Source organism: Equus quagga, chromosome 5 (assembly GCF_021613505.1).
Source record: "Equus quagga isolate Etosha38 chromosome 5, UCLA_HA_Equagga_1.0, whole genome shotgun sequence".
Taxonomy (NCBI): domain Eukaryota; kingdom Metazoa; phylum Chordata; class Mammalia; order Perissodactyla; family Equidae; genus Equus; species Equus quagga.
In genome coordinates, this window is record NC_060271.1 from 72,146,810 (window position 1) to 72,170,994 (window position 24,185).

At 39.9% G+C, this 24,185-nt stretch overlaps 1 protein-coding gene across 1 annotated transcript in view; it reads right to left on the minus strand.

Annotated features, from left to right (window-relative positions):
- CTNNA2 (catenin alpha 2) overlaps window positions 1-24,185 on the minus strand; it is a 962,660-nt gene that overhangs the window by 694,545 nt on the left and 243,930 nt on the right. Inside the window, exons 4-5 of the mRNA XM_046662353.1 lie at window positions 18,674-18,793; window positions 14,344-14,610 (exon numbers count right to left, since the gene is read on the minus strand). Coding sequence (XP_046518309.1) covers window positions 14,344-14,610; window positions 18,674-18,793 — 387 coding nt within the window. The remainder of the gene's footprint in view (window positions 1-14,343; window positions 14,611-18,673; window positions 18,794-24,185) is intronic.

Genomic DNA, 24,185 nt, shown 5'->3' on the forward strand with positions numbered 1-24,185 from the left:
AAAGAGAAAATTATTCTCATTTGGAAAAATAAAGATTCTTACATTTTCCCTTGTGGAGAGAAATAAAACCGAAAACATAATAATTTTGATTAAAGATGATAGGGGTCAAACAAACAAGAAATTGAACTGCAATTTTCAAAAATAACATTTCAAATCTCATTCTGTATTTGCTCAATGATTTTGGAAGCTCCATATTTATTGATTGAAACGAAGAAGAGAAAATCAAATTGTCTTCAGATATTTCCTTGCAGGAATTATAAACACATTATAGAAAAGCAAATGATACCATGAGAAAATACTCCTAGGTTTATAGCAAGCTAAAGCTGCTTGGAAGCAAGAAGATATGGACGGTGTCAATATCCCAGAATAAGATTTATAGACAATAAATGATGATATTGGATAAATGGGTCCTAAAAGGGATGTGGTACAGCTCAGGACACAGAGAAGAATATGTTGTCCCAGATGCTGGCTGACTTGGTCCCATGGTCAGCCAGCAGAACCACCCTCAACTCTCCACCCTGCCTTGTACTTCTCTTCCTATAAATTAATCTGTATCTGTATCCATCTTTACCACCTTCTCAGGGCTATAAACTTTTCCAAAAAGGATTAAACAACTTCCATTGCATAACATCAGTGTATAAAAGGGTGCCATAAGCAGCCTAAATGTTCTCTGAAGGCAGACTACACCCTTTCCATATTTGCATCATCTGGGTGGACACATAGTAAGTACGTACTTAAGTTGTGCGATGTTCACAGATATGCAGGCACCCACTGCAGTGTTTCTTAATGTTCCATTTGGCCACCAGATGTCAGTGTATGATAAAGAATGCTATAACACCAGTGCTTGTTTCTAGCTCGAAAGGATTAAAAGGCAATTGTGATGAGTTGAATTTGCCAGAGGGGAAAAGAGCAAATAAATTCAAAACACAGTCCATTGGGAGAAGAAATGGAGAAGAGCTGAGAAGGGCTACGCCCCACTAACCCACAGTCTTTGATACTACAGCCTACCAGATGGGAAAACCCGTCTCCACTTTTTTAAAAAGTGCATCTAAAAGTCTGTTGTTGTTTATAAGAAGTTAAGTAAAATGAGCATAATAAACACACACTAATAGGAGCTCAATTAAATATAAATAGCTTAAACTAATTAGAAAAAATCCTAGATGTTGTAGAATTTGGATTAAGAATGTTCAAAATATATATCTGCATAAATTACTAGGCATTTAATAATCATATTGATGGGTATGTAAGTGAATTAAGAGCTAGAAAAAAAAATCAAAGGAAGAAAGTCACATCACGTAGAAAATCAAATTTCCTGAACAGGACTCAAAGTGTTCAGGATTTCATAACTGAATTATAAAAATGTTGGTCTGATTAATTAACTAAAGCTTACAGTACAAAACATCAACTCTTTTGATATATAAAAATAAAAAGTGAAGTTCTCAAGGCCTGTTGATTCTACTCCCTCAACATGGTTCAGATCCATCCATTTCTTTTCATTGCTGCTCCAACCCTGCACATGAGACAGTCAAAATCTCTCACCATAATCACTCTGGCTGCCCTGCAGCTTCCCCTTTCAAATCTATTCTCCACCCTGCAGCCAAAGGGGTCTTTAAAAACAGAAATTGGATCATTCATTCCCTGCTTAGATCACCAGCACCTAATGCCTTCAGGCTAACACCCAGCCCCATGCAAGGCCTACAAGGCTCTTCAGGGTCTGCCTCCAGTTTACTCACTTAGCCTGATTTCTCCTCATCCCCAGGCTCCAGAAGAGAATAACCTATGCACTCTCTACCCACCTGGCCTCTATGTGCACTGTTCTTTCTGCCTCATTCACACTTCACCATGTTAATTCCTACCCATGTACCACCTCCTCCAGGAATCCCATGATTTCTCCCTCCCTAATCTCACCTTCCCCTGCAACACACAGTAGGTTAGGTGCATATGTAAGTGCATGCCACAGCATTTACCCAAGCTGTTCACTACTTCTCCATTACATCTTACACTCCTTCATTCTTAAATCTCACTTAGCACCCTCTAAACTCTCCATGAATGATCTTTGCCATCCTGTGGTTATTCCAAGGCCTAGAGATCTTATCTCAGTAACCCAAGGTCACACATACTTAGTTATTTGTAGAGCAGGGAGTAGGGTCCAGATACCTGAATCCAAGTCCTGGGCTCTTCTCAATGGCCTGGGCTACTTCCAATGGCCTTTAAGTAGGAACCACTTCATAGGAATATAGAAGAGATCATTATTAAATAGAGGTACTAATAAAAGTATTAAAGAAAAACAGATCTAGTAACTGTACAGATGTTAAACCTTCAAAAATATTGCCATGAACTCAGGCAGAAAATTATTGAATTTGTCTGCTCCACCTTTTTAGAACCTGAATTAGGAATCTAAGATTGCTTTCCAAAAGCTAAATGGTTCTGCTTACTGGCTTTCACTTTTACGGATGTGGCCTCCACCTTGCTAATTGCTTTAGAACACTAGCTATATCTTGCATTGTCCTCATCAGTGTGTTTACAGTATTTTATAGGGCCCTTTCCTTTCCTCCGTCCACCCTCATTCTAATGTAATATATAAAAACTCATGATCTTCATAACCTAATATGTGTGTTCCCAGAAGTCTGCAGTCAGAATGACTTTACAGAATGTCAAAGAAGGAGATGAGGCCTCAGGTAAGTCTCTCTGGTAAATGACTATGTTGATTTCCACAGCAAAAGGGAGCACAAGAACTGGGAAGGGACTAAACAAGATGATCTGCGAAAATTTTCTTTTCCAAGGAGGCACTCCTTCTTGCCTGATGTTGCAGAGAACATAAGTCAATGAAACTCTCCAAGAATCCCTGAGGCAGCCGGGACTCTGGTTCATGGTTACTTCAGGGACCAGAGCTCCCACAGAAGCCTCTATCTTGGCCTACTAACAATAAGAAATAATCCCACTTTTCAAAAAGCATAAGAGTGATATTTGGAGTAGGAGGTCAACGGGAAACCTGTACTTCTTCAGACTCCTTTCGTGCAGATCTCTAAAGTCATGTATTTGGGCCTCTGACCTAAGTTACCTATAGCACTCCCGCTCTCCACTGGAGCTATATATTCCAACCCTGGGTCTCAAACCTTAGTCAACAACTGTTTAGTACTCTCAGGTGTCTAGAAGCCTCTCCTCTATGTCTCAGAAATGGGCTGAGGTCCTGCTGTGAGATGACTGCTTTCACCTGAACTCCCGCTGCTCAGCCTCATTCTTTGCACTAGAGCCCCTGGAACATTTGTGTACACCTGAGAAGAGCACACAGTTGGAACAGCCTTAGGGCAATGACTGCTGGAACATGGAGATGCTCCCCAGGGGACAATTCTCTCATCATTGCAGTTAGCCTGGGTCTCCTAACTTTGTCACATAAAGTGTCTGTCCCCACTGGCCTGTGATACAGATATGCCATCATCCTTATGCTCACATTCCAACATTTCCATCCACTGAATACCAGATCAGTAAGAGAATTACAATTGGATCAAGAAAATAAAATATATTTATAGAAAAGAAGAAGAAAAAAGGAATAAACCCTAAGTAGAGGGAGGGGATATGAAAAATTAGGCAGAAATAGGAAGAGAAACTTTTGTAGACTTGGTATGTCATGGTGACCTTTCAGCTCAGTGTGGTTGAGACCAGACTGTCCTACTCCTCAAGCACAGATATTTAAACCTTGCAAGTTAGGAGTCACACAAGAGAGAGAAAGCATGGTTAATATTACTAAATGTCCCTTCTTCCAAAGTTGAAGCAGTTGGGAACTAGAAAATACAAGCACATAGATTACCTGAGTGAGGAGACCCTAGGGACTCTCAGACATAGTGTCACAGAGGAGGAGCAGGAATAGACGTCAGATGAGGAGGCTGGAAGGCATAAGAGCTAGTTGGGAGCCAAGAAATGGAAGCAAGGACTAGAATCTATTTCTTAAAGGACTCTGTAAGGAAAAGAAAAGAGTGAAATACGAGAATATGGTAAATGTGACAGCTGAATGCTTTCAGGTTGCAGAACAGAAATATGTTTTTCTACAGGCTGAGGGGATGGAACAAGTGGAGAAGGAGAAACTGAATGTTCAAGAAAGAGATAATTGCTAATCAAGCAAATTCCCAGGGCAAGTGGGAAAAGAAGCAAGGAAAGTCACAAGTAGAATAAAGATAGAAGAATTTGAGATAATGTTTATTATCTGATTTAAAAGAAAGAAGTTTTTTTTCTTTTTTTCTGAGTAAGATTTGCCCTGAGCTAACATATGTTGCCAATCTTCCTCTTTTTGCTTGAGGAAGATTCACCCTGAGCTAATATCCATGACAATCTCCCTCTATTTTGTATGTGGGTTGCTGCCATAGCATGGCCGCCAAGTGATGTAAGTCTGTGCCGGGGAACCGAACCCAGGTCACTGAAGAGGAGTAGACTAAACTTAAACACTAGCCATGGGGCCAGCCCCAGGAAAATAAATTTTAAATGGAAATAGCTGTCTATGATAAAGACAGGGTCATGAATGGTGTTAATTTCAATTTTTCCCAAGTATCTTCAGCTACAAAAGAAGTTTCAAAAAGCAAGACATAGTAGACTCTCTTCTCTTTAATAAAATAAATTCAATAGGAATACCATTTAATTTTCCTCTCTCCCATTCTTGAAAGTTTTCTGGCAGTCATAACTGACACGATATTATTTACTTCCAAGTAGTCATTACATTTTTTAAAATTCTTTTCAGTATTCCTTAGTAGATAGTTTCACTAGATAAAAGTAACCACCTCAAGTTACCACATTTTAAACATAGGCTGATTTTTCCCTTGATTAGCAATCATTTTACTTTTTGCTGTTATATGATTAGAGACTCTCTTGACAGTTTCAAGTTGTTAAAATACTGTTTTTTTTCCTTCATTCTTTTGCTTCAAAAATCACTACACCAACCATTCATGTAGGCAGAATAATAGTGCCAGAAAATAGGACACAGAGATTCAGCCACAACTATAACTACCAGTTAGAAATCAATCCTACAATTTTAGACAAAAGAATGTAAAAATACTAATTTTTACTTCGTTCTTAATCAACTATGATACTCTAAGACACGTCTGTATGTAAAACTGGGTTTGGCATACTGATGACTATTAATATGAAGTGTGCTTCAAATTCAACATCAGGGCATGCCAGCTATGCTGATCATGAACATATATTTAGTATTTCTACAGTTCCTTTCATTGTGGGATCTCAAAGACACTTTAAATCTCCATTACAACAGCAAGCCTAATTTAAACCAAGCATCAGGAAGGATATTGCCCAAAAAGCAAACTACAGGAAGTTCGGGTGAGTTTCCCACTCAACGTAATGTTTAAAATCTGAGAATAGCATTTAGGATTCAGGACAAATGTCTGTGAATTCTAAATCAATTTCAAGTCAATATGCTTGGGAAATAAAAAATACCAAAATATTCATGATGCAACTGTAGAACAGAAATGTTTAATTCTGTTACAAAGGAAAAAGAAAGGGAATATTCTTTTTTAGTGAGAGAATTTCAAGTATCATTAAGAATTGTCTAGGTTTGCTGGTGTCAGAAATAGGAAATCTACAACTGGTTAATTACCTTACATGTTGTAATATTCAATGATATTTTACTAGTATTACTACCTTTGCGAAAGTGTTGAAATTAATTGCATTTACTAAATAAGAATTTTTAGGGGCCACACGAAGTGGAATTACTATCCCTAGATTGCCAATTTAGATAGCTCCACATGTTGATTTTTGTCAACCATTGAGAAATAAAATTTTAACATTAGATAATGCTTTACACGCCATTTACATAGCTTGAGAATCAGTATACGTTTAATAATAAAATATTACTTGGTTAATATACTTAGGTAATATATAATTAGCCAACATACAATATACTTAGTTAATATAAATAAATATTACTCAGTTAACATATATAATATACGAAGTTAATAAAATATAATTAGTACATTAATCAATATACTATGTTTCATAAAAAAAATATCTTTGCTAGTTATATTCATGTGTTAACCACCAAAGCCTTTGTGTCCAGCATGAGAAGATAGCACTAGAGTAAAAGAAAACAGCTGACAATTTAACATATGTCGAAATACTTTGCTAATAGATTTTCCCCACATGGCCGTAAGTATCATTTTATAAATCCAAAGCCATTTCTAATACTCTAGGGATGCCTCAATTGTTAACTTCACTTCGGGTAAAAGCTCCTTTTAATGAGAATAGTCTGGAACATTATTATTATTTTTTTCAGTATGGAAATCTGGTCACTTCTGTATATTTATTTTAAAATTGATAACCTTACTGAACTCTCTTATTAGTTCCAATGGCTTTTCAGTTGTCTCCTGAAACTTTGTGAATACAATAACATATTAAGGCTCAATTACTGTGGTACATGCTTTAAATTTCTAATCATATCTAATCCTTACAAAAAACCTTAAGCAATAGTATATAGTCTAAGTTCAACAGACGTATTTCTTGATTAACCAAAGAAATAAGGGAAAGAGGAGAGACTCCTATGTAAAGTGCAAAGAGTTACGGGAATGGAAAGTGTTATTATAATTATTTCTCCACTGTATCATCCATCTCCATGCCTTTAACAAGCATTTCTCTTGATCCTCTTTTCTAGCAGCCAGCCAGTCATCTCCTGCCAAAAAGTCATGTCAACATATCCAAAAGCAAGCTCATCATCTTTCTCCACAGCTATTAAGTAACCATTTTTCTCCTATGAATTCCTGTAACATTGTGCTTTATCACTTAAAGGGTGTTTAGTACATTCTACTTCTTAATCTCCTCTATAGGAAAATATAATCCTTGAAACCGATACTAATGATTTATAAACCTTTGTAGCTCTCACAACACATATAGGCTCTCAGTGAACATAAGATGAACTCAACTGAATTCCAGCTTCTCACAGCTGGGCCCATATACTGACCCAGGGGGCATGAGGGTTGTCATCCTGGGGTACTGATGACGTGTCCCTCTCACTCACTTGGATGCCTTGAATATGCCCAGGTGCAGTGAGCCATCCTCTTCCTGCTTCCCTCACTGGGACACATCCCAGAAACAGCAGGTGCAGAATGTGCGACATTCACGGGACTAGCAGAGGCACTACCCAGAAGGACCATGCAAGGAAGACCAAGATATCACATGGCAGGAGAAGGTCCAAGATGGCGGCGTGAGTAGTCTTCTTTGTCTCTCCGCCTTCGAATCTACAACTAATTGGACATTCACTGCTTAACAAAGGATATCCATATAGCATCTCAGGACACCCGAGAGACCCACGCTGCTATACATTGGAAGGCAGACGGACTTCCCTCCGGGAGGAGGTGGAGATAGGTGAAAACTCTCCGACCCCAACCCCCGAACAGCCTAGTACCTACAAGCGGCTTTCTCCCAGCGGACACCCCCAGAACATCACCACACACCAAGGGTAGGAGGGAGTGCACACCAGAGGAGCAATGGTGGAAACAGGTGACCAGAGCCCTACCTAAGCCCCCCGCAATTACACCTAAGCCCAGAAGGAAGCTCCAGAGTTACACACCAGAGGCGGCGGGGAAAACCCCTACCCGCCATTAGCGGAGAGGCCCCGCCCAGCATCCACAACGCCGAGAGGCTCCCGGAGAGAATTCCAAACGGGGTGGCGGCCCGCCAGCTGCTACTACTGGCCCCACTGACCGGGCTATTGCCCAGGAGGGGCTCGGGACTACTGGAGATCTCCTGGGAGAGGACTGGGGCTGGGTGGAGCTCCAGCGGCTGGCTCCGCGGCCCAGGGGGGAAACTCCAGAGTTCCGCCTGGGCAGCAGGCAAAATCTCTACCTGCCATTAGCAGAGAGGCCCCGCCCAGCATCTACAATGCCGGGAAGCTTCTGGAGAGAATCCCAAATGGGGCGGCGGGCCGCCAGCTGCTGCTGCCAACCCCACTGACTGGGCTTTCGCCTCGGCGGGGCTTGGGGCTACCGGAGATCTCCTGGGAGAGGACTGGGGCTGGGTGGAGCTCCAGCAGCAGGCTCCAAGGCCCGGGGCAGAAACTCTGGAGTTGCCTCTGGGCAGCAGGCAAAGTCTCTACCTGCCATTAGCAGAGAGGCCCCGCCCAGCATCCTCAATGCTGGGAGGGTCCCGAAGAGGAGAATCCCAGGCAGGGCAGCAGCCAGCCAGCTGCCACTGAACTCAAGGTCTCTGGTTATCCCCCAGACAGGGCAAGGGGCTCCCCGAGATCCTAGGGGAGAGGACTGGGGCTGGGTGGAGTTCCAGTGACCTGGCTCCATGGCCCAGGCGTAAACTCTACAGTCTCACAGCAGCCTCAGCAATAGCCTCTGCACAGCACTAGTAGAGAGTACCCACCCAGCAACCACAAGGCTGGAAGACCCTGGGACAAAAGTAGCATAGCTAGGTGAGCTAACCACAGACTGCAGAAGATGCCCACAGCTCTGCTGTGACCCATAGTGGACAAGTGAGATTTTCTGGGCACTGACAGTGACAGAGCTGCAAATATAAGTGATCCTGCCCCTGGCTGCTGGGAAAGCCCATAACACCGCTGCAGACCCTAAGGAGGGAGCACGTCTAGGTGGTCTGCAACAGTAGGCACCAGCAGCCTGAAGCCCCCTTGTGACGGCCCCCACAGCTGAAGAGGGAACCCACAGGACCACTGTGACTATGAGGATGGGCCCAGGCCCAATTAGCAACAGCTGATAGGGTTCCTGGTTGGTGCAGTATAAACAGCTGTCCCCCCACCACACCGGTAGAAACAAGTGGAAGCAGTAACTAAACTCTATCTCTATGCGGAGGCACAAATCTATACCATCAAGCAATATGAAAAAATATATTTAATCTCCAGAACAGAAGGAAAATGACAAATACACAGAAAACAATCCAAAAGACAATGAAATATATAACCTAAATGATGATCACTTCAAAACAACCATCATTAAAAAACTCAGTGAGTTAAAAGAGAATTCAGATAGACAACTCAACGAGTTCAGGAGCTATGTCACAAAAGAGTTCGATACTATAAAGAAGAACGAAACAGAAATACTGGAAATGAAGAACACAATAGAGGAGATTAAGAAGAATCTAGATGCACTGAACAGTAGGGCTGATAATATGGAGGAAAGAATTAGCAATTTGGAAGATAGGAATATAGAAATGCTGCAGGCAGAGGAGGAGAGAGAACTAAGACTAAAAAGAAATGAAGAAACTCTCTGAGAATTATCCGATGCAATTAGGAGATGCAACGTAAGGATTATAGGTATACCTGAGGGAGAAGAGAGGGAGAAGGGGGCAGAAAGCCTATTCAAAGAAATAATGGCTGAGAACTTCCCAAACCTGGGGAGAGAGATGGAACTTCATGTGACAGAAGCCAATAGATCTCCAAACTTTATTAATGCAAGAAGACCAATGCCGAGGCATATAGTAGTGACACTAGCAAAAGTCAATGAGAAGGAGAGAATACTAAGGGCAGCCAGGCAGAAGAAATTAACCTACAAAGGAACCCCCATCAGGCTATCAGCAGATTTCTCAGCAGAGACTTTACGAGCTAGAAGAGAGTGTAATGATATATTCAAAAATCTGAAGGACAAAAACCTGCAGCCGAGAATTCTCTACCCAGCAAAAATATCCTTCAAATACGATGGAGAAATAAAAACTTTCCCAGATAAACAAAAATTAAGGGAATTCATTGCCACAAAACCTCCTCTTCAAGAAATGCTCAGGAAAACCCTCATTCCTGAAAAATCAAAACAAGGAAAGGGGCTACAAAACCAAGAGCAAAGGAGATAAGTAGAAGGACAACAACAGAGAGTAGCAGCTCTCCATCAGAACAGACTAAACCATGGGATGAGAAACAAAGGAAATTGGAGACAACTGGAAAACAAGATATAAAATGGCAGTGGTAGGCCCCCACATTTCAATAATCACTCTAAATGTAAATGGATTGAACTCTCCAATCAAAAGACACAGAGTGGCAGGGTGGATCAAAGAACAAGACCCAACAATATGCTGCCTCCAGGAAACACACCACAGCCCCAAAGACAAACACAGACTCAGAGTGAATGGATGGAAGACAATACTCCAAGCTAATAATGAACAAAAGAAAGCAGATGTTGCTATTATAATATCAGACAAAATAGACTTCAAAGCAAAACAGATAAAGAAAGACAAAGAGGGACAGTATATAATGATAAAAGGGACTCTCCACCAAGAAGACATAACACTTATAAATATATACGCCCCCAACACAGGAGCACCAAAATTTGTAAAGCAACTCTTCACAGAACTAAAAGAAGACATCAACAACAATACAATAATAGTAGGGGACCTCAACACCCCATTAACACCAATGGATAGAACATCCAGACAGAAAATCAACAAGGAAATTATAGAATTAAATGAAAAGTTAGACCAGATGGACTTAATAGATATATATAGAACACTTCATCCAAAAGCAGCAGGTTACACATTCTTCTCAAGTGTGCATGGAACATTCTCAAGGATTGACCATATTTTGGGAAACAAAGCAAGCATCAATAAATACAAGAGAGTTGAAATAATATCAAGCATCTTTTCTGATCATAATGCTATGAAACTAGAAATCAACTCCAAGAATAAAGCAGAGAAAGGTGCAAAAATGTGGAGACTAAACAACATGCTACTGAACAAATAATGGATTATTGAAGAAATTAAAGAAGAAATCAGATATTATCTGGAGACAAATGAAAATGAGAACACATCATACCAAATCATTTGGGATGCAGCAAAGGCAGTCCTAAGAGGGAAATTCATTGCAATACAGGCTCACCTCACTAAACAAGAAAAAGCTCACATAAGCAAACTCAAATGACACCTAACAGAATTAGAAAAAGAAGATCAAACAAAGCCCAGAGTCAGTAGAAGGAGGGAAATAATAAAAATAAGAACAGAAATAAATGATATTGAAACAAAAAAGACAGTAGAAAGGATCAATGAAACAAAGAGTTGGTTCTTGGAAAAAATTAACAAAATCGACAAACCCTTAGCCAGACTCACCAAGAAAAGAAGAGAGAAATCTCAAATAAATAAAATTAGGAATGAGAGAGGAGAAATCACAACAGATACCAAAGAAATACAAGGGATCATAAGAGAATACTATGAAAAACTATATGCCAACAAATTGAACAACCTAGAAGAAATGGACAAATTCCTAGACTGTTACAACCTCCCCAAACTGAACCAGGAAGAAATGGAGAATCTGAATAGGCCAATCACAAGTGAAGAAATAGAAACAGTAATCAAAAACCTCCCCCAAAATAAGAGTCCAGGACCAGACGGCTTCTCTGGAGAATTCTACCAAACATTCAAAGAAGACTTAATACCTATTCTTCTCAAACTGTTCCAGAAAATTGAGAAAGATGGAGAACTCCCTAACACATTCTATGAAGCCAACATCACTCTGATCCCCAAACCTGACAAGGACAACACAAAGAAGGAGAACTACAGGCTGATATCACTGATGAACATAGATGCAAAAATCCTCAAGAAAATTCTGGCAAACCGAATACAGCAATACATCAAAAAGATTATACACCATGATCAAGTGGGATTTATACCAGGGACACAGGGATGGTTCAACATCCACAAGTCAATCAACATGATACACTACATTAACAAAATAAGAAGCAAAAAACCACACGATCATCTCAATAGATGCAGAGAAAGCATTCGACAAGATCCAACACCCATTTATAATAAAAACTCTCAATAAAATGGGTATACAAGGAAAGTACCTCAACATAATAAAGCCATATATGACAAACCCACAGCCAACATCATACTCCACGGACAAAAACTGAAAGCCATCCCTCTGAGGACAGGAACAAGACAAGGGTGCCCACGTTCACCACTCCTATTCAACATAGTATTGGGGGGGTTGGCCAGAGCAATTCAGCAGGAAAAAGAATTAAAAGGAATCCAAATAGGCAATGAAGAAGTAAAACTCTCACTGTTTGCAGATGACATGATCTTATATATAGAAAACCCCAAAGAATCCTTAGGAAAACTATTAGAAATAATCAACAGCTACAGCAAAGTTGCAGGGTATAAAATCAACATGCATAAAACAGTAGCATTTCTATACACTATCAATGAACTAACAGAAAAAGAACTCAAGAACTCAATCCCATTCACAATTGCAACAAAAAGAATAAAATACCTTGGGATAAATTTAACCAAGGAAGTGAAAGATCTATACAATGAAAACTACAAGACTTTCTTGAAAGAAATTGACGACGACATAAAGAGATGGAAAGACATTCCATGCACATGGATTGGAAGAATAAATATAGTTAAAATGTCCATACTACCTAAAGCAATCTACAGGTTCAACGCTATCCCAATCAGAATCCCAAGGACATTCTTTACAGAAATTGAACAAAGAATCCTAAAATTCATACGGGGCAACAAAAGACCGTGAATTGCTAAAGTAATTCTGAGTAAGAAAAACAAAGCCGGTGGCATCACAATCCCCGATTTCAAAACATGCTACAAAGCTACAGTGATCAAAACAGCATGGTACTGGTACAAAAACAGGTCCACAGATCAATGGAACAGAATTGAAAGCCCAGAGATAAAACCACACATCTATGGACAGCTAATCTTTGACAAAGGAGCTGAAGGCCTACAGTGGAGAAAAGAAAGTCTCTTCAACAAATGCTGCTGGGAAAACTGGACAGCCACATGTAAAATAATGAAAATTGACCATTCTTTTTCACCATTCACAAAAATAAACTCAAAATGGATCAAAGACCTAAAGATTAGGCCTAAAACAATAAGTCTTCTAGAAGAGAATATAGGCAGTACACTCTTTGACATCAGTTTCAAAAGAATCTTTTCGGACACTATAACTCCTCAGATGAGGGAAACAATAGAAAGAATAAACACATGGTACTTCATCAGACTAAAGAGTTTCTTCAAGGCAAGGGAAAACAGGATTGAAACAAAAAAATGCCCACTAATTGGGAAGAAATATTTACAAGCTACTTTTCCGACAAAGGATTAATCTCCATAATATACAAAGAACTCACACAGCTTAACAACAAAAAAACAAACAACTCGATCAAAATATGGGCAGAGGACATGAACAGACACTTACCCAAGGAAGATATAAGTATGGCCAATAGACACATAAAAAGATGTTCATCATCACTAATCATCAGGGAAATGCAAATCAAAACTACACTAAGATATCACCTTACACCTGTTAGATTGGCAAAAACATCCAAAACCAAGAGTGACAAATGTTGGAGAGGTTGTGGAGAAAAAGGAACCCTCATACACTGTTGGTGGGAATGGAAACTAGTGCAGCCACTATGGAAAACAGTATGGAGATTCCTCAAAAAGTTAAAAATAAAAATACCTTATGACCCAGCCATTCCACTACTGGGTTTCTATCCTAAGAACCTGAAATCAGCAATCCCAAGAGTCCCATGCACCCCTATGTTCACCACAGCATTATTTACAATAGCCAAGACGTGGAACCAACCTAAATGCCCAGAAACTGATGACTGGATAAAGAAGATATGGTATATATACACAACGGAATACTACTCAGCCATAAAAAAGGACCAAATTGTTCCATTCGCATCAACATGGATGGACCTTGAGGGTATCATGTTAAGCGAAATAAGCCAGACAGAGAAAGACGAACTCTATATGACTCCACTTATAGGTGGAAGTTAACATATAGACAAGGAGAACTGATCGGTGGTTACCAGGGAAAAGGGGGTGTGAGGGGAGGGCACAAAGAGTGAAGTGGTGTGCCCACAACATGACTAACAATAATGTACAACTGAAATCTCACAAGGTTGTAATCTATCATAATCTTAATAAAAAAAAAAAAAGATATCACATGGTACCAGAAAGCCGAGTCTGTTTACCACTGATTTAAAATGAAGAAACTAAGGGCAGTTCTTTACCCAGGCACGATATAGATGCAGTCTACACCCAAGCTGCCCATGACATTTGTCCCTTTCATAAGAAAGATGATCATCCAAATGATGAACTTTCCCTAAAATAGCCTGTGGGGTAGGAAGTTAACAGTGTACAGGGCTTCTACTTGCGTAGGACCTGGCCCCCTTAAACATAGTTGTTAGTTCCTTTAAAGATAAGTAAATTAGGCTCTGCCAAAATGTTGGATTCCTAATAAAAGAAATACATTATGTAGTTTATCCTACTATCAAAAGGCTCCAAGAGGGGTAAATCATTGTATACTATCTTGATGGCCCTCCATCCCCAATACATTTTTTTCAATGAAAGCATATAGCCCTCTGTGTACATCACCTGGATGCTTACATCAAATTCATTCAGAGCCGCAGCCAGCTCGCCGATGCCCGTGTGGCCTTTGGCTTCATCAGTGGGCGAGGTAGCTTGAGCAGCATTGGAGATGCCAGCAATGGCCTCCTGGACTTGTTTGAACACATAGTCTCGGTTGGCTCTTGTGGCGGCAACATCGGGGTGGCGGAGAAATGCTTGGGAGGCCGTGTACAGCATTGTGGCATTCTTCTTCAGAGCCCCTCGGGCGGCTGCCATCTCATCCCGACAGTGAGGGTCCTTCAGCTCCTGTGTGTGCAAACCATGAAACCTGTCACATCCATGATGTTTGCCATGGAAGCGTTTGTAACAGAACTTAGAGTCACAGACTCTTACAATCACATTGAATTTTAGAAACTATCTACTCTCCCTTGTGCTCTCTCTAGCTGCCAGGACTTTGCATATACTGTTCCTTCTGTGTGAAATATCTGAGCATCTCTTCTTCACCCTATCCTTTCATGTGGCATGACTTGATCCTCTGAGAACCCACTTTCCAACCAACTCTTCAAGCTATGTCTCTTTCTCTCCACTCCTACAGACCCCATTCCCTCCTATCATTAACCTTCATCATACTTTATTGTATTTCCTTATCTAAGCATAAGTTTCCCTCCTATACTGTATGTCCAATGAGAGCAGGGAGCCCTGTCAACCTTGTTCAGTGGCTCTTTGATAATTAGCACCATCTCTGGCCCATAAAAGGCATTCAGTAATATTGCGGAAAGAATGCAAAAACCAAGGCACCACAAGGTAAGTGGCTGGCATGGATCAGAGATAGCTATCAGCAGACAGCAAACTCAAACTTCAGTCTTCTGATACTCTGCTTGTCTCCATTTTCAATTATAATTACAAACACAGGAAACAATTTCTGTTGATTTTTGATTAGTCCCTTATTGCCACTTCATCATCATTTTCAGAATAGGGTTCATTTTTCTAAAAAGTACCTTTAATGCCAGCTCAATCATTGAGTTTAGGGAATAAAAAATAATATGTCAAAGATGACTTGGTTTCCTAGTTTTGGATGTCAAAAATCGCCTCTGGGGAGTCTCTATTTTCAGCTTTAAGAGTACTGTTAAGAAAATGTTCATATCATTTTTGGAAATGTTAAAGGCAGTGCTGCTCTCTAAGAGCCATGTAGGATTGCCAGCTGAGAATCTCCGGGAGAATATTTTTCCAGCTCAAAAGATCATTAAAAGATATTTGAACTACTGGGGTTATATTCCTATTTGCTCATTTGGTACATGAAACATAGATGACCTGGAAACAGTGAATTACATCTTCTCTTTTGTGTCAAAATAATTCTGAGACTAGCACATTACATGTGCTATCTAAGATTATCAGGACAAATGGACAATAAGTAATAAACAAATGAACCATTTATACTCCTTTGCTTAAGTACTAACAGATTTATGCCAGCCAACACAATTTCTAAATTGGTATTATTTATTTTTAGCCCTAAGGATGAACACAGATAAATAGGTAACAAACACGTGAGTGTATTCTTTATGCTGGCTGATAATCCAGGCAGTGCAGTTAGAAGATTTCTCCCCACTAGTCACGAAGGGCCTTATTAACCTCCAGAATACGTGGACCAAAAACTCCATATTCTATTCTGGGGTATCTAGACTTAAAAAAAATCATCTAAATATGTAAGTAGGAGATTTGGGGAGCTGGGGGGCAGGGGTGGGAAAGTCTCTCCATAAAGATATGTGAGGAAATATTCTTCAATCGCTAGAAAAAAAATTCCAAACAATCTAAATGTTGAATTATGAAGAACTGGTTAAGTAAACTACTGAAGCATTTACTTAATGGACTATGTGAATATCAAAACTCATTTCCAGCAAAGTAATAACACAGCTAATATTTATAAAATAAATAAGAGGGTAGACAATATGAATACTTTTATGCATAGTATAATTGTAAATATCTTAATGTATGAAGATAAATACCGAAAGCCAAAATAACAAAATATCAGCACCATTGTTTTGTGGGTAGTAGGGTGTTACGCGGCATTTTTTTTTCTGTAAATTCTGCTTCTTTTTCTAAATTTTCTTGAAAGAGTCTGAACCAGCAATTAATTATAAACAAAATATTCATGAAATAAAAATAAATTATATTTATGGGTCTTCTCATATAAATATCTCATGTATTCCCATGGATCTCAATACCAGCTACATGCCAATCACTCGTGTTTTGATCTCCAACCCACAACTCTCTTCTACTGGACATTCTACATGGATATCTTGTAAGCATCTCAAAATCAATGTCTCTAAATACGAAATCTTGATTTCTAACCCCAGCTGGCCTCTTTCCAGTATTCCGCATCTAAGTTCACCACCATCTACCCATTTGCTCACACCAAAACCTCAGAAGTAAACTGGTTGCTGTCATTCCATAACTTCACACATCCAATTCACTGGCAGGTCCTGAGTGTTCTCTTTTCAAAACAAACTTTGACTCCTTATACTTTTCTCCATTTCCACTGCTACCACACTAATGGGGACCACCACTATCTCTCATCTAGATTACTTCAGGTCCCTCCCAACTACAACTACAGTCTCTCCTCCTCCACTCTACTCCCTTTTTTGCAACATAAATAGAATAATATTAAAATGTAAATCAGAGACATTAATATCAAACTTTGGACTGTTCAAATACTATCTATTGACTTTCAATAAAATGCAGACACTGCAAGACTGTGAATGTCCTGGCCCTGCCTTTCTTCCCAACCTCCCCGATGGTTCACTGAGATGGAAATTCACTGTTTCGGGTTTTTTCCCCAGTTGTTTAAACAAGCTAAGTGGCCTTGGGTCTCCCAGCTGTGCTTCAGAGTATCTTCGGTCTGCTGATGATGAAATACTTAAAAATCATCAGATAAACTAAAATCATTCGTGTGTACCTGTCACACAAAGGATATTGGAAGCTCTTTAGGGGAAGGAGCTAGATATTGGTTAACTTTATAATATCAGCATCACTTCAGCCTAGCACAGATGAATACTCAACAAATGTTTGTTGACTGGAACCTTCCTGTCAGTCATAGCGAACCAAAGAAAAAGTCACTAAGAATTGCTTCAAATGTTGAAGAATTCTGGGAACAGTCCAGAGGACAGGTAAAAGGATTTTAACTGACTCCTCCACATTTGGAGAAGCTTTTTCTTGGGAAAATGAATAAGAACACACTCTTTGGGGGGTCAACCCGGTGGTGTAGTGGTTAACTTTGCGTTCTCTGCTTCGGCAGCCTGGGGTTAGTGGGTTTGGATCCCAGGTACAGACCTATGCACTTCTTATCAAGCCATGCTGAGGTGGTGTCCCACATAAAAAATAGAGGAATATTCTATAGGCACAGATGTTAGCTCAGGGACAATCTTTCTCAAGCAAAAAGTGGAAGATTGGCAACAGGTGTTGGCTCAGGGCCAATCTTCCTCACCAAGAAAACACACACACACACACACACACACTCTTTGAGAACAAAATTCTTATGGTACCTAACAAATAAACAGAGCTGGCTAACATGGAGGGTGCTGTCTCCAAACAAAGGAAGGCAGGAAGATTCCAGGTCAGCCACCTTCATGAAAGTGCCCCACACTCACCTGTGCTCTCCCTCCCCACCTTCATTTCTCTCTCTTTCTGCCCTTCTTCTAATTTTCTTTGAATTGTCTTTCTCTTTTTCACAAACATTTCACTCTACATGCTGCTCATCTTCGGTGTGCATATGCATGGTGATGTCCACGGGCCTAGGACATAAAAAGCAAGGGCAAAGGCTGGTGCCCAGAGACTGATCACAGCACCAGACTACAGTTTAATTTTTTCTTTTTTACTAAAGGTTTGCCCTGAGCTAGTAGCTGTTGCCAATCTTCCTCTATTTTGTATGTGAGCTGCTGCCACAGTATGGCCACAGATGAGCGGTGTAGGTCTTCTCCTGGGAACCGAACCTGGGCCGCCAAAGCAGACAGCACTGAACTTAACTGCTGGGACACGGAGGATGGCCCACAGTTTGGTATTTTTCACTTGACTCAGGAGCTTTTCCCACAGTGGAGAAAACGTTAGTGTGGTGGGACTGGCAGGGTGGTTCCCACCAGTGAAGCAGGGGGCCTGTGACCTGTTTAAGTATGCAGGGGCCAGAGAGTACCCCATGGCCCCCAGTGGTATCAGACCTGGCCCAAATAGGAAGCAGCCTTTGTGATCACAGGTTCTTAGGCTATTTGATAAGTTGACAGCCAGCAGAGGCAGCTGACCCATTGTTCAAGCCAACAAAGCTACCAGGTTACTTAAACTCATTCATTCTCCCCCCTAGCATTTCCCAAAACTTTCCCACCTGTTGTCTTCTTGCAGCTACATAATTAAGTTTCACCATTTCTTTCCCAAATTCTTTAAAGCGATTTGCAAGGTCTTGTTCATTTGTAGCATTTTTGACAGCTTCCAGGGCCTCCTCCACCTGAAATGATTTAAAAAAGAGTACATTTATAAGTGGATAGTTTTTAAATATTATTAAACATGTTAGAAATGGTAGTTTGTAAAATGAAATCAACGCTAACATGTATTAACATGTAAATAAAATAGTAGGAAAAAAGTACCCCAAGAAACATTTATAATCAGAATAAATATTTGTTTAAGATTTACAGAATATTTTGCATATAAAAGATAATAATTGCTGAACACTTGTAGAATATAATACCATATTGATTGTATTTTATTGATAGTTATGATTTTGACAAGGAATACAGACTTCTAATTTCAAGTAGAAATGTAAAGGAAAATATATTTAAGAAGAAAATATAGAATTTAAAAGCAAATTCTGGAAATCTCCAGAGGGGGAAGTAGTTTACAAAGAAATACTGGAGGAACTCCTGGGCTGCTGCAAGTTTGATACAGCCTGAACCTGCAACCAATCTTCATGGCAACATCTCTAAATCTGGGACTAAAGGGACTGTAAATTTAGGCTGACTTTACACCTTGGCATCCAATAGAAAGAAGAGATATTGAGCCTTGAGAAGCAAGTGAATTCGAAGTTGTACTGCCCCATCACTGGGGTGGAGTGGGGGTGGACAGGATAACAGCAAGCACGCCACCCTAAGCAAGCACAGTTCTTCCAAATTCCTGCAAACTGTCTCAATGAACGTCTCCAGAGTGGCCTTGGACTTGAGTTATGAATTTCACTAAGAATTCCTTCATAAACAATTTCAGGATTTGAGAGGTACTCCAGTCTCCTCCCCTCCAGAATGATTTTAACTTTAATATGGTATGAGATTTCCACAAGTGGTAACACTTTTAAGGTTATAACACCTGTGGACTCAATTAAAATTAAGATATTATGGTGAAGTAGTCCACTAAGTGACTGAGTCAGGTAGCATTTTTGTAGAAATAATTTTATCAGCAGACATAACCAAGAACACAGTCTTGAGTGAATACGGCACAAGACAGATGTGTGCTTGCAAAATCAAAGGCTCCTTAATATGAAGGGAGCCTCGTAAAGAGGTCTCAACTAACACAGGCTTCTGAGAGAGGCAATAGAAAAAGAGAGAAAAGAACAAAGAATTAGGAAAGAGTAATGAGAAATGCAGAGAACTCATGGGCCTACTGCAGAATTCTCATCGGCTCTTGCAGTTTGGAGCAAATCAAAGGGCAATGTATAGACAGTTCACTGTGACAATATGGAAGAACAAATTACCACTGAGAAAAGCCACTGACTAACATAGCTCTGAGTTACAGAGAAACACCTTTGTTTAAGCTTGACACAATCACGAAGGTGGCTAATTCAACTTCCTTATCAAGTTTCACTGAGCAGAGGAAGAGAATCATGTATATAAACCAGTGATAACGGATATCATAAACATTTTACTCCATAGAAATGATAATATCATTCAATTTACTAAATAGGCTAACTCATTTTTATTAAGGAAAAAGTTGTAACAAGCAAGGGAACTTATTTAGAATGGTGGTAATCTAGACTCCAAATAAAATTAAGTTTCCAGGGGCCAGCCCTGTGGCTTAGTGGTTAAATTCATGCACTCCACTTTGGCAGCCTAGGTTCACAGGTTCAGATCCTGGGTGCGATCCTACGCAATTCATCAGCCATACTGAGAGGCAACCCACATATAAAATAGAGGAAGACTGGCACAGATGTTAGCTCAGGGTTAATCTTCCTGAAGGGAAAAATGGGGAGTATTGACAACAGATGTTAGCTCAGGGCTAAACTTCCTCAGCAAAAAAAAAAAAAAAAAAAAAAAATTATTTCCCTGCCCATCTACTATGGAAATTCTGCATCTTTTTTTCTTCCTAATTGTAAAAATATAAAATGATGATTCAGCTTCTCAATGTTAATCTTTTCCAGTTCCTATCCAGGCTCTGATAATACACGAGGAAAAGAAAGAATTATAGTTTAAAAAGGGACTGTTGTGCATTAGGATACTTTTTAGGGCTTCAAATCAAATTACATTTTATGGTGGAATGGCCCATTTAAAGCATTTTCTTAGTTTAATGAGAATCTCATACCTCAAATCTTTAAAACAACAAATCAGTGATGTCTCACTTCTAATAGATTTATGATCATCTTACCATGGCTATCAACAGCATCACTGAGAAGACAGCTCTTGGCAGTTAATTTGCTCCTGCTATTTATTTGAGTTATAACTCTTTTCTCAGGATATAAAAACCGGTTCCAGGGAAGAGCAAAACAATTATCTCAGAGGGAGCTAAATGTTGGATTTGTTTTCTAATATATATATATAAGACAGACCTCTTCCTGGTTGTTAATCAGACCAATTTGGAGTATTTATTTTGTTGCGTGATAGATAACTTATTTTCTCATTGGTTTTCTCTGAAGAATCTAGATGCCAGTTTGAATTTATGTTTCTATTTCAATGAAGTTCTTTTGAAAAGAAACACCAATGATGGGGTCTGTTTGTGTAAAGGTAGACTTAGTCATACTCAGAGTTTAATCTAGAAGGATCTGAGAGGTCACCTAGTGAAAAGTTCTCATACAGAAACATGGGTCAGAATTTGTCCAAGGCCCTGCAGAAATGGAGGAAAAGGGACCAAAGTCTGGATTATGGGTACTATACTGTTATTAGATAGACAGATGATGCAAGGGAGAGAGAGGGAGAGAGGAAGACAGAGAGACAATAGAATGTTGAAAGGACATGGAGAAGGAAGAGAAAAAAAGGAGAAGGGCAGTGACCAGGCACTTTTAAGAAGTCAAACCTAATATAGAAATTAAGTTTTTATTTTTGAACAGAGCCAATGTTCTTTTGCTCTTTCTGGGTGTCTGAGAAAAGGAAATTGACTCCTAAAGCCAAACAAATGCCTTAAAAGGCAGTTCTTATGCAGAAGAAGAGCCTGGGACACTTTTTACCCTACCCAGGCCCCACAGTGATGGATATAAGTCAGAAAGTGTGAGAAGGACTATGGGGTCAAATTGGTCTGTGTTTCAACCCCAGCTCCGTCATTTGTTAACTCTGTGACCCAGGGCAAGACACTTAACCTTTCTGATCCTCACTGTCTTCACTGATAAAATAAAGGTGATGGCGTTTGCCACCATACAAAGTTTTTGTAAAAATTAAAGGCAATAAGAAATGTAAAATATTAAAGACTTAGCATAGGGCCTGGCAAGAATTAGCAACTCCTTAAACAGACATACTGACCTGCTGCTTAATATCTTCTGAAGGGGAAGAATTTTTCCTAAATAATTTTGAAGAGGAAAGGCTTCATCTTAAATCTTGGAATGTCTGCAGATGACGGGATCGGGGAGGGCTAAAGGAATGCTGTGGAGAGGACACAGGCAGCAGGCTGCTGGCAATGGCTCTGAGAAGGAGAGCAGTAGGGCCCTCCAATAAGGGGGTGGTTTGGGAGACTGTAGGCCCTGCACTGGGAAATTGCTTCCAATAAGCTGAGGAAGGGAGCCCTTAGAGGCAGCTGTCCTCGCCTTCCCATTATCAATGCCCGCAGGATCTCAGGCACTGCAGGCAGCTGTTCTTCTCCCACAGCCAGGCTGGGCTCACGAACTGCATAGCAAGAGCTCTGTTCAGCCAGGTATTCCTGTCTTGAATATTGGTAGCCTGTGCAAAGGTACAGCTGAAAAAACTGAAAGTTCCAGAAAAGATATTAAAATTTCCTCCCTATTGGTAGATTTAGATATTATTTTCAGAGCTTGTCACTTAAAACTCTTAACATCTTGGTCTTCTCATAGAGTTTGTTCAAAATCGCCCCTCCTTGACTCCTAAAGCAAGCCTGCCTGCAACTATGGGTCTACAGACGTGGCAAATTGTCCCAGACAGGGTCTTTAAATCAGTTTCTAATTGTCCTAGTTGAAAATGCACTTTTTTACTTCCATATAAAAAATATAGTCTGAGAATTCATTTTCTTCATTAAATTTTTATTAAGAACCTACTAGGAGCTGGACAGGTGTCTGGCGATAGGGATAGTGCTGAACTGAGGAGTCTGATCCCTCCCCTCTTGCACTGTGTAAGTGGCCTGGTTCCCCCAACAACATTTACTGCCCAAACAAGCACTATAAATCCTTGCTATTATAATCATTATTGCCGTTTGGACAGTCTGACCTCATTCTAGGTCCCACTATTGATACCCCATTGACTGGATGTTAAGTGACATTGATGAAACTATTTAACAAGTCATACATAACTCTCTGTAGGATCTGGTTTTACCACTAAATTAAAAATATTATCTTGGAAATAGGAGGTGGCCAAGTGAATGAATGAATGAATATAAGATTCTACATCTAACTACTTTTGTTTAGTCATATACCCTGGTTGACCATTGGTATCTCAGCATTATCATGCTGTATCTTTCTGCCTCTTAAAGATAAGCAGGACTTCTTCATTAAATGTTATGTTCCCTTGTTAACAAGTGAAGAAAATTATTTCATTGGAAAGCAAGAGAGATTAAATGCTACTGTCATTTATTCTTAAAGTGGCATGTTTTATAAGGCACAAATAATATAGCTCACAACATATTTCCAAAGTTATTTTCAGTTTATTCATTTATTCTTGAAGTGCTATGTTTTACAAGGCACAAATAACTTGTGATTTATTTCCAAAGGTTTTTTTCTGTTTGTGCAAGAAAAATGACACTAGCCAGTGTCATTGAGTACTTATGATGTACCAGATGTTGTTTTCAATGGTTTCTATATATCTAATTTAGTCCCCCAAATAGCTCTGTGAAGTTGATGGTTTTCTTATTTCTACTTTAACACAGGGAGAGACCGAGGTCAGAGGAGTTACCCAACATCACTGGGAGGTCTCACAGCAAGTGAGTGCAGAAGCCTGGGTTTGAACCTGGTAGTTTGCCCCGAAGCTCATACATTTAACTCCTGGGCTCTGCTGCCTTACTCTCCCAGAAAGGATGGGTTTACAAAGCTGATGGACTTTGGGTTGAAATTGTCTAGGATGATATTTTCGTCTGTTCCATGACTGCGCTAAGTGAGGCCAAAGGTGTTTAAGTATCAGCGGCACACAGGAAATATGATCAATGAAGGCCTCATAAACTCTAGTCCATATTCTCTTGGACTTATTAAATCAATCCTTTGTCATCTTGGGGGGCCACAGACAACAGTGGCAAGCATGAAATACAGGTGGGTAGACATTCATGTTGGGAGACACAATGTGTTAAAAAAACCCCAGTAGCAACAACCACTGTTGGCCTACTTTGGTAGAGATAGCCAAAACCAAGATAGTAAGTTTGAGAACATCAGTATAGGGATGTAGAACCAAGGTGATCATGTGAGCCAGGGATAAGAGACAGGTTGCATGGAACAAGTAGGATTCAAACAGCACAGAAGACACTCTTTGATAATGCTTCATATTGATCTCAGA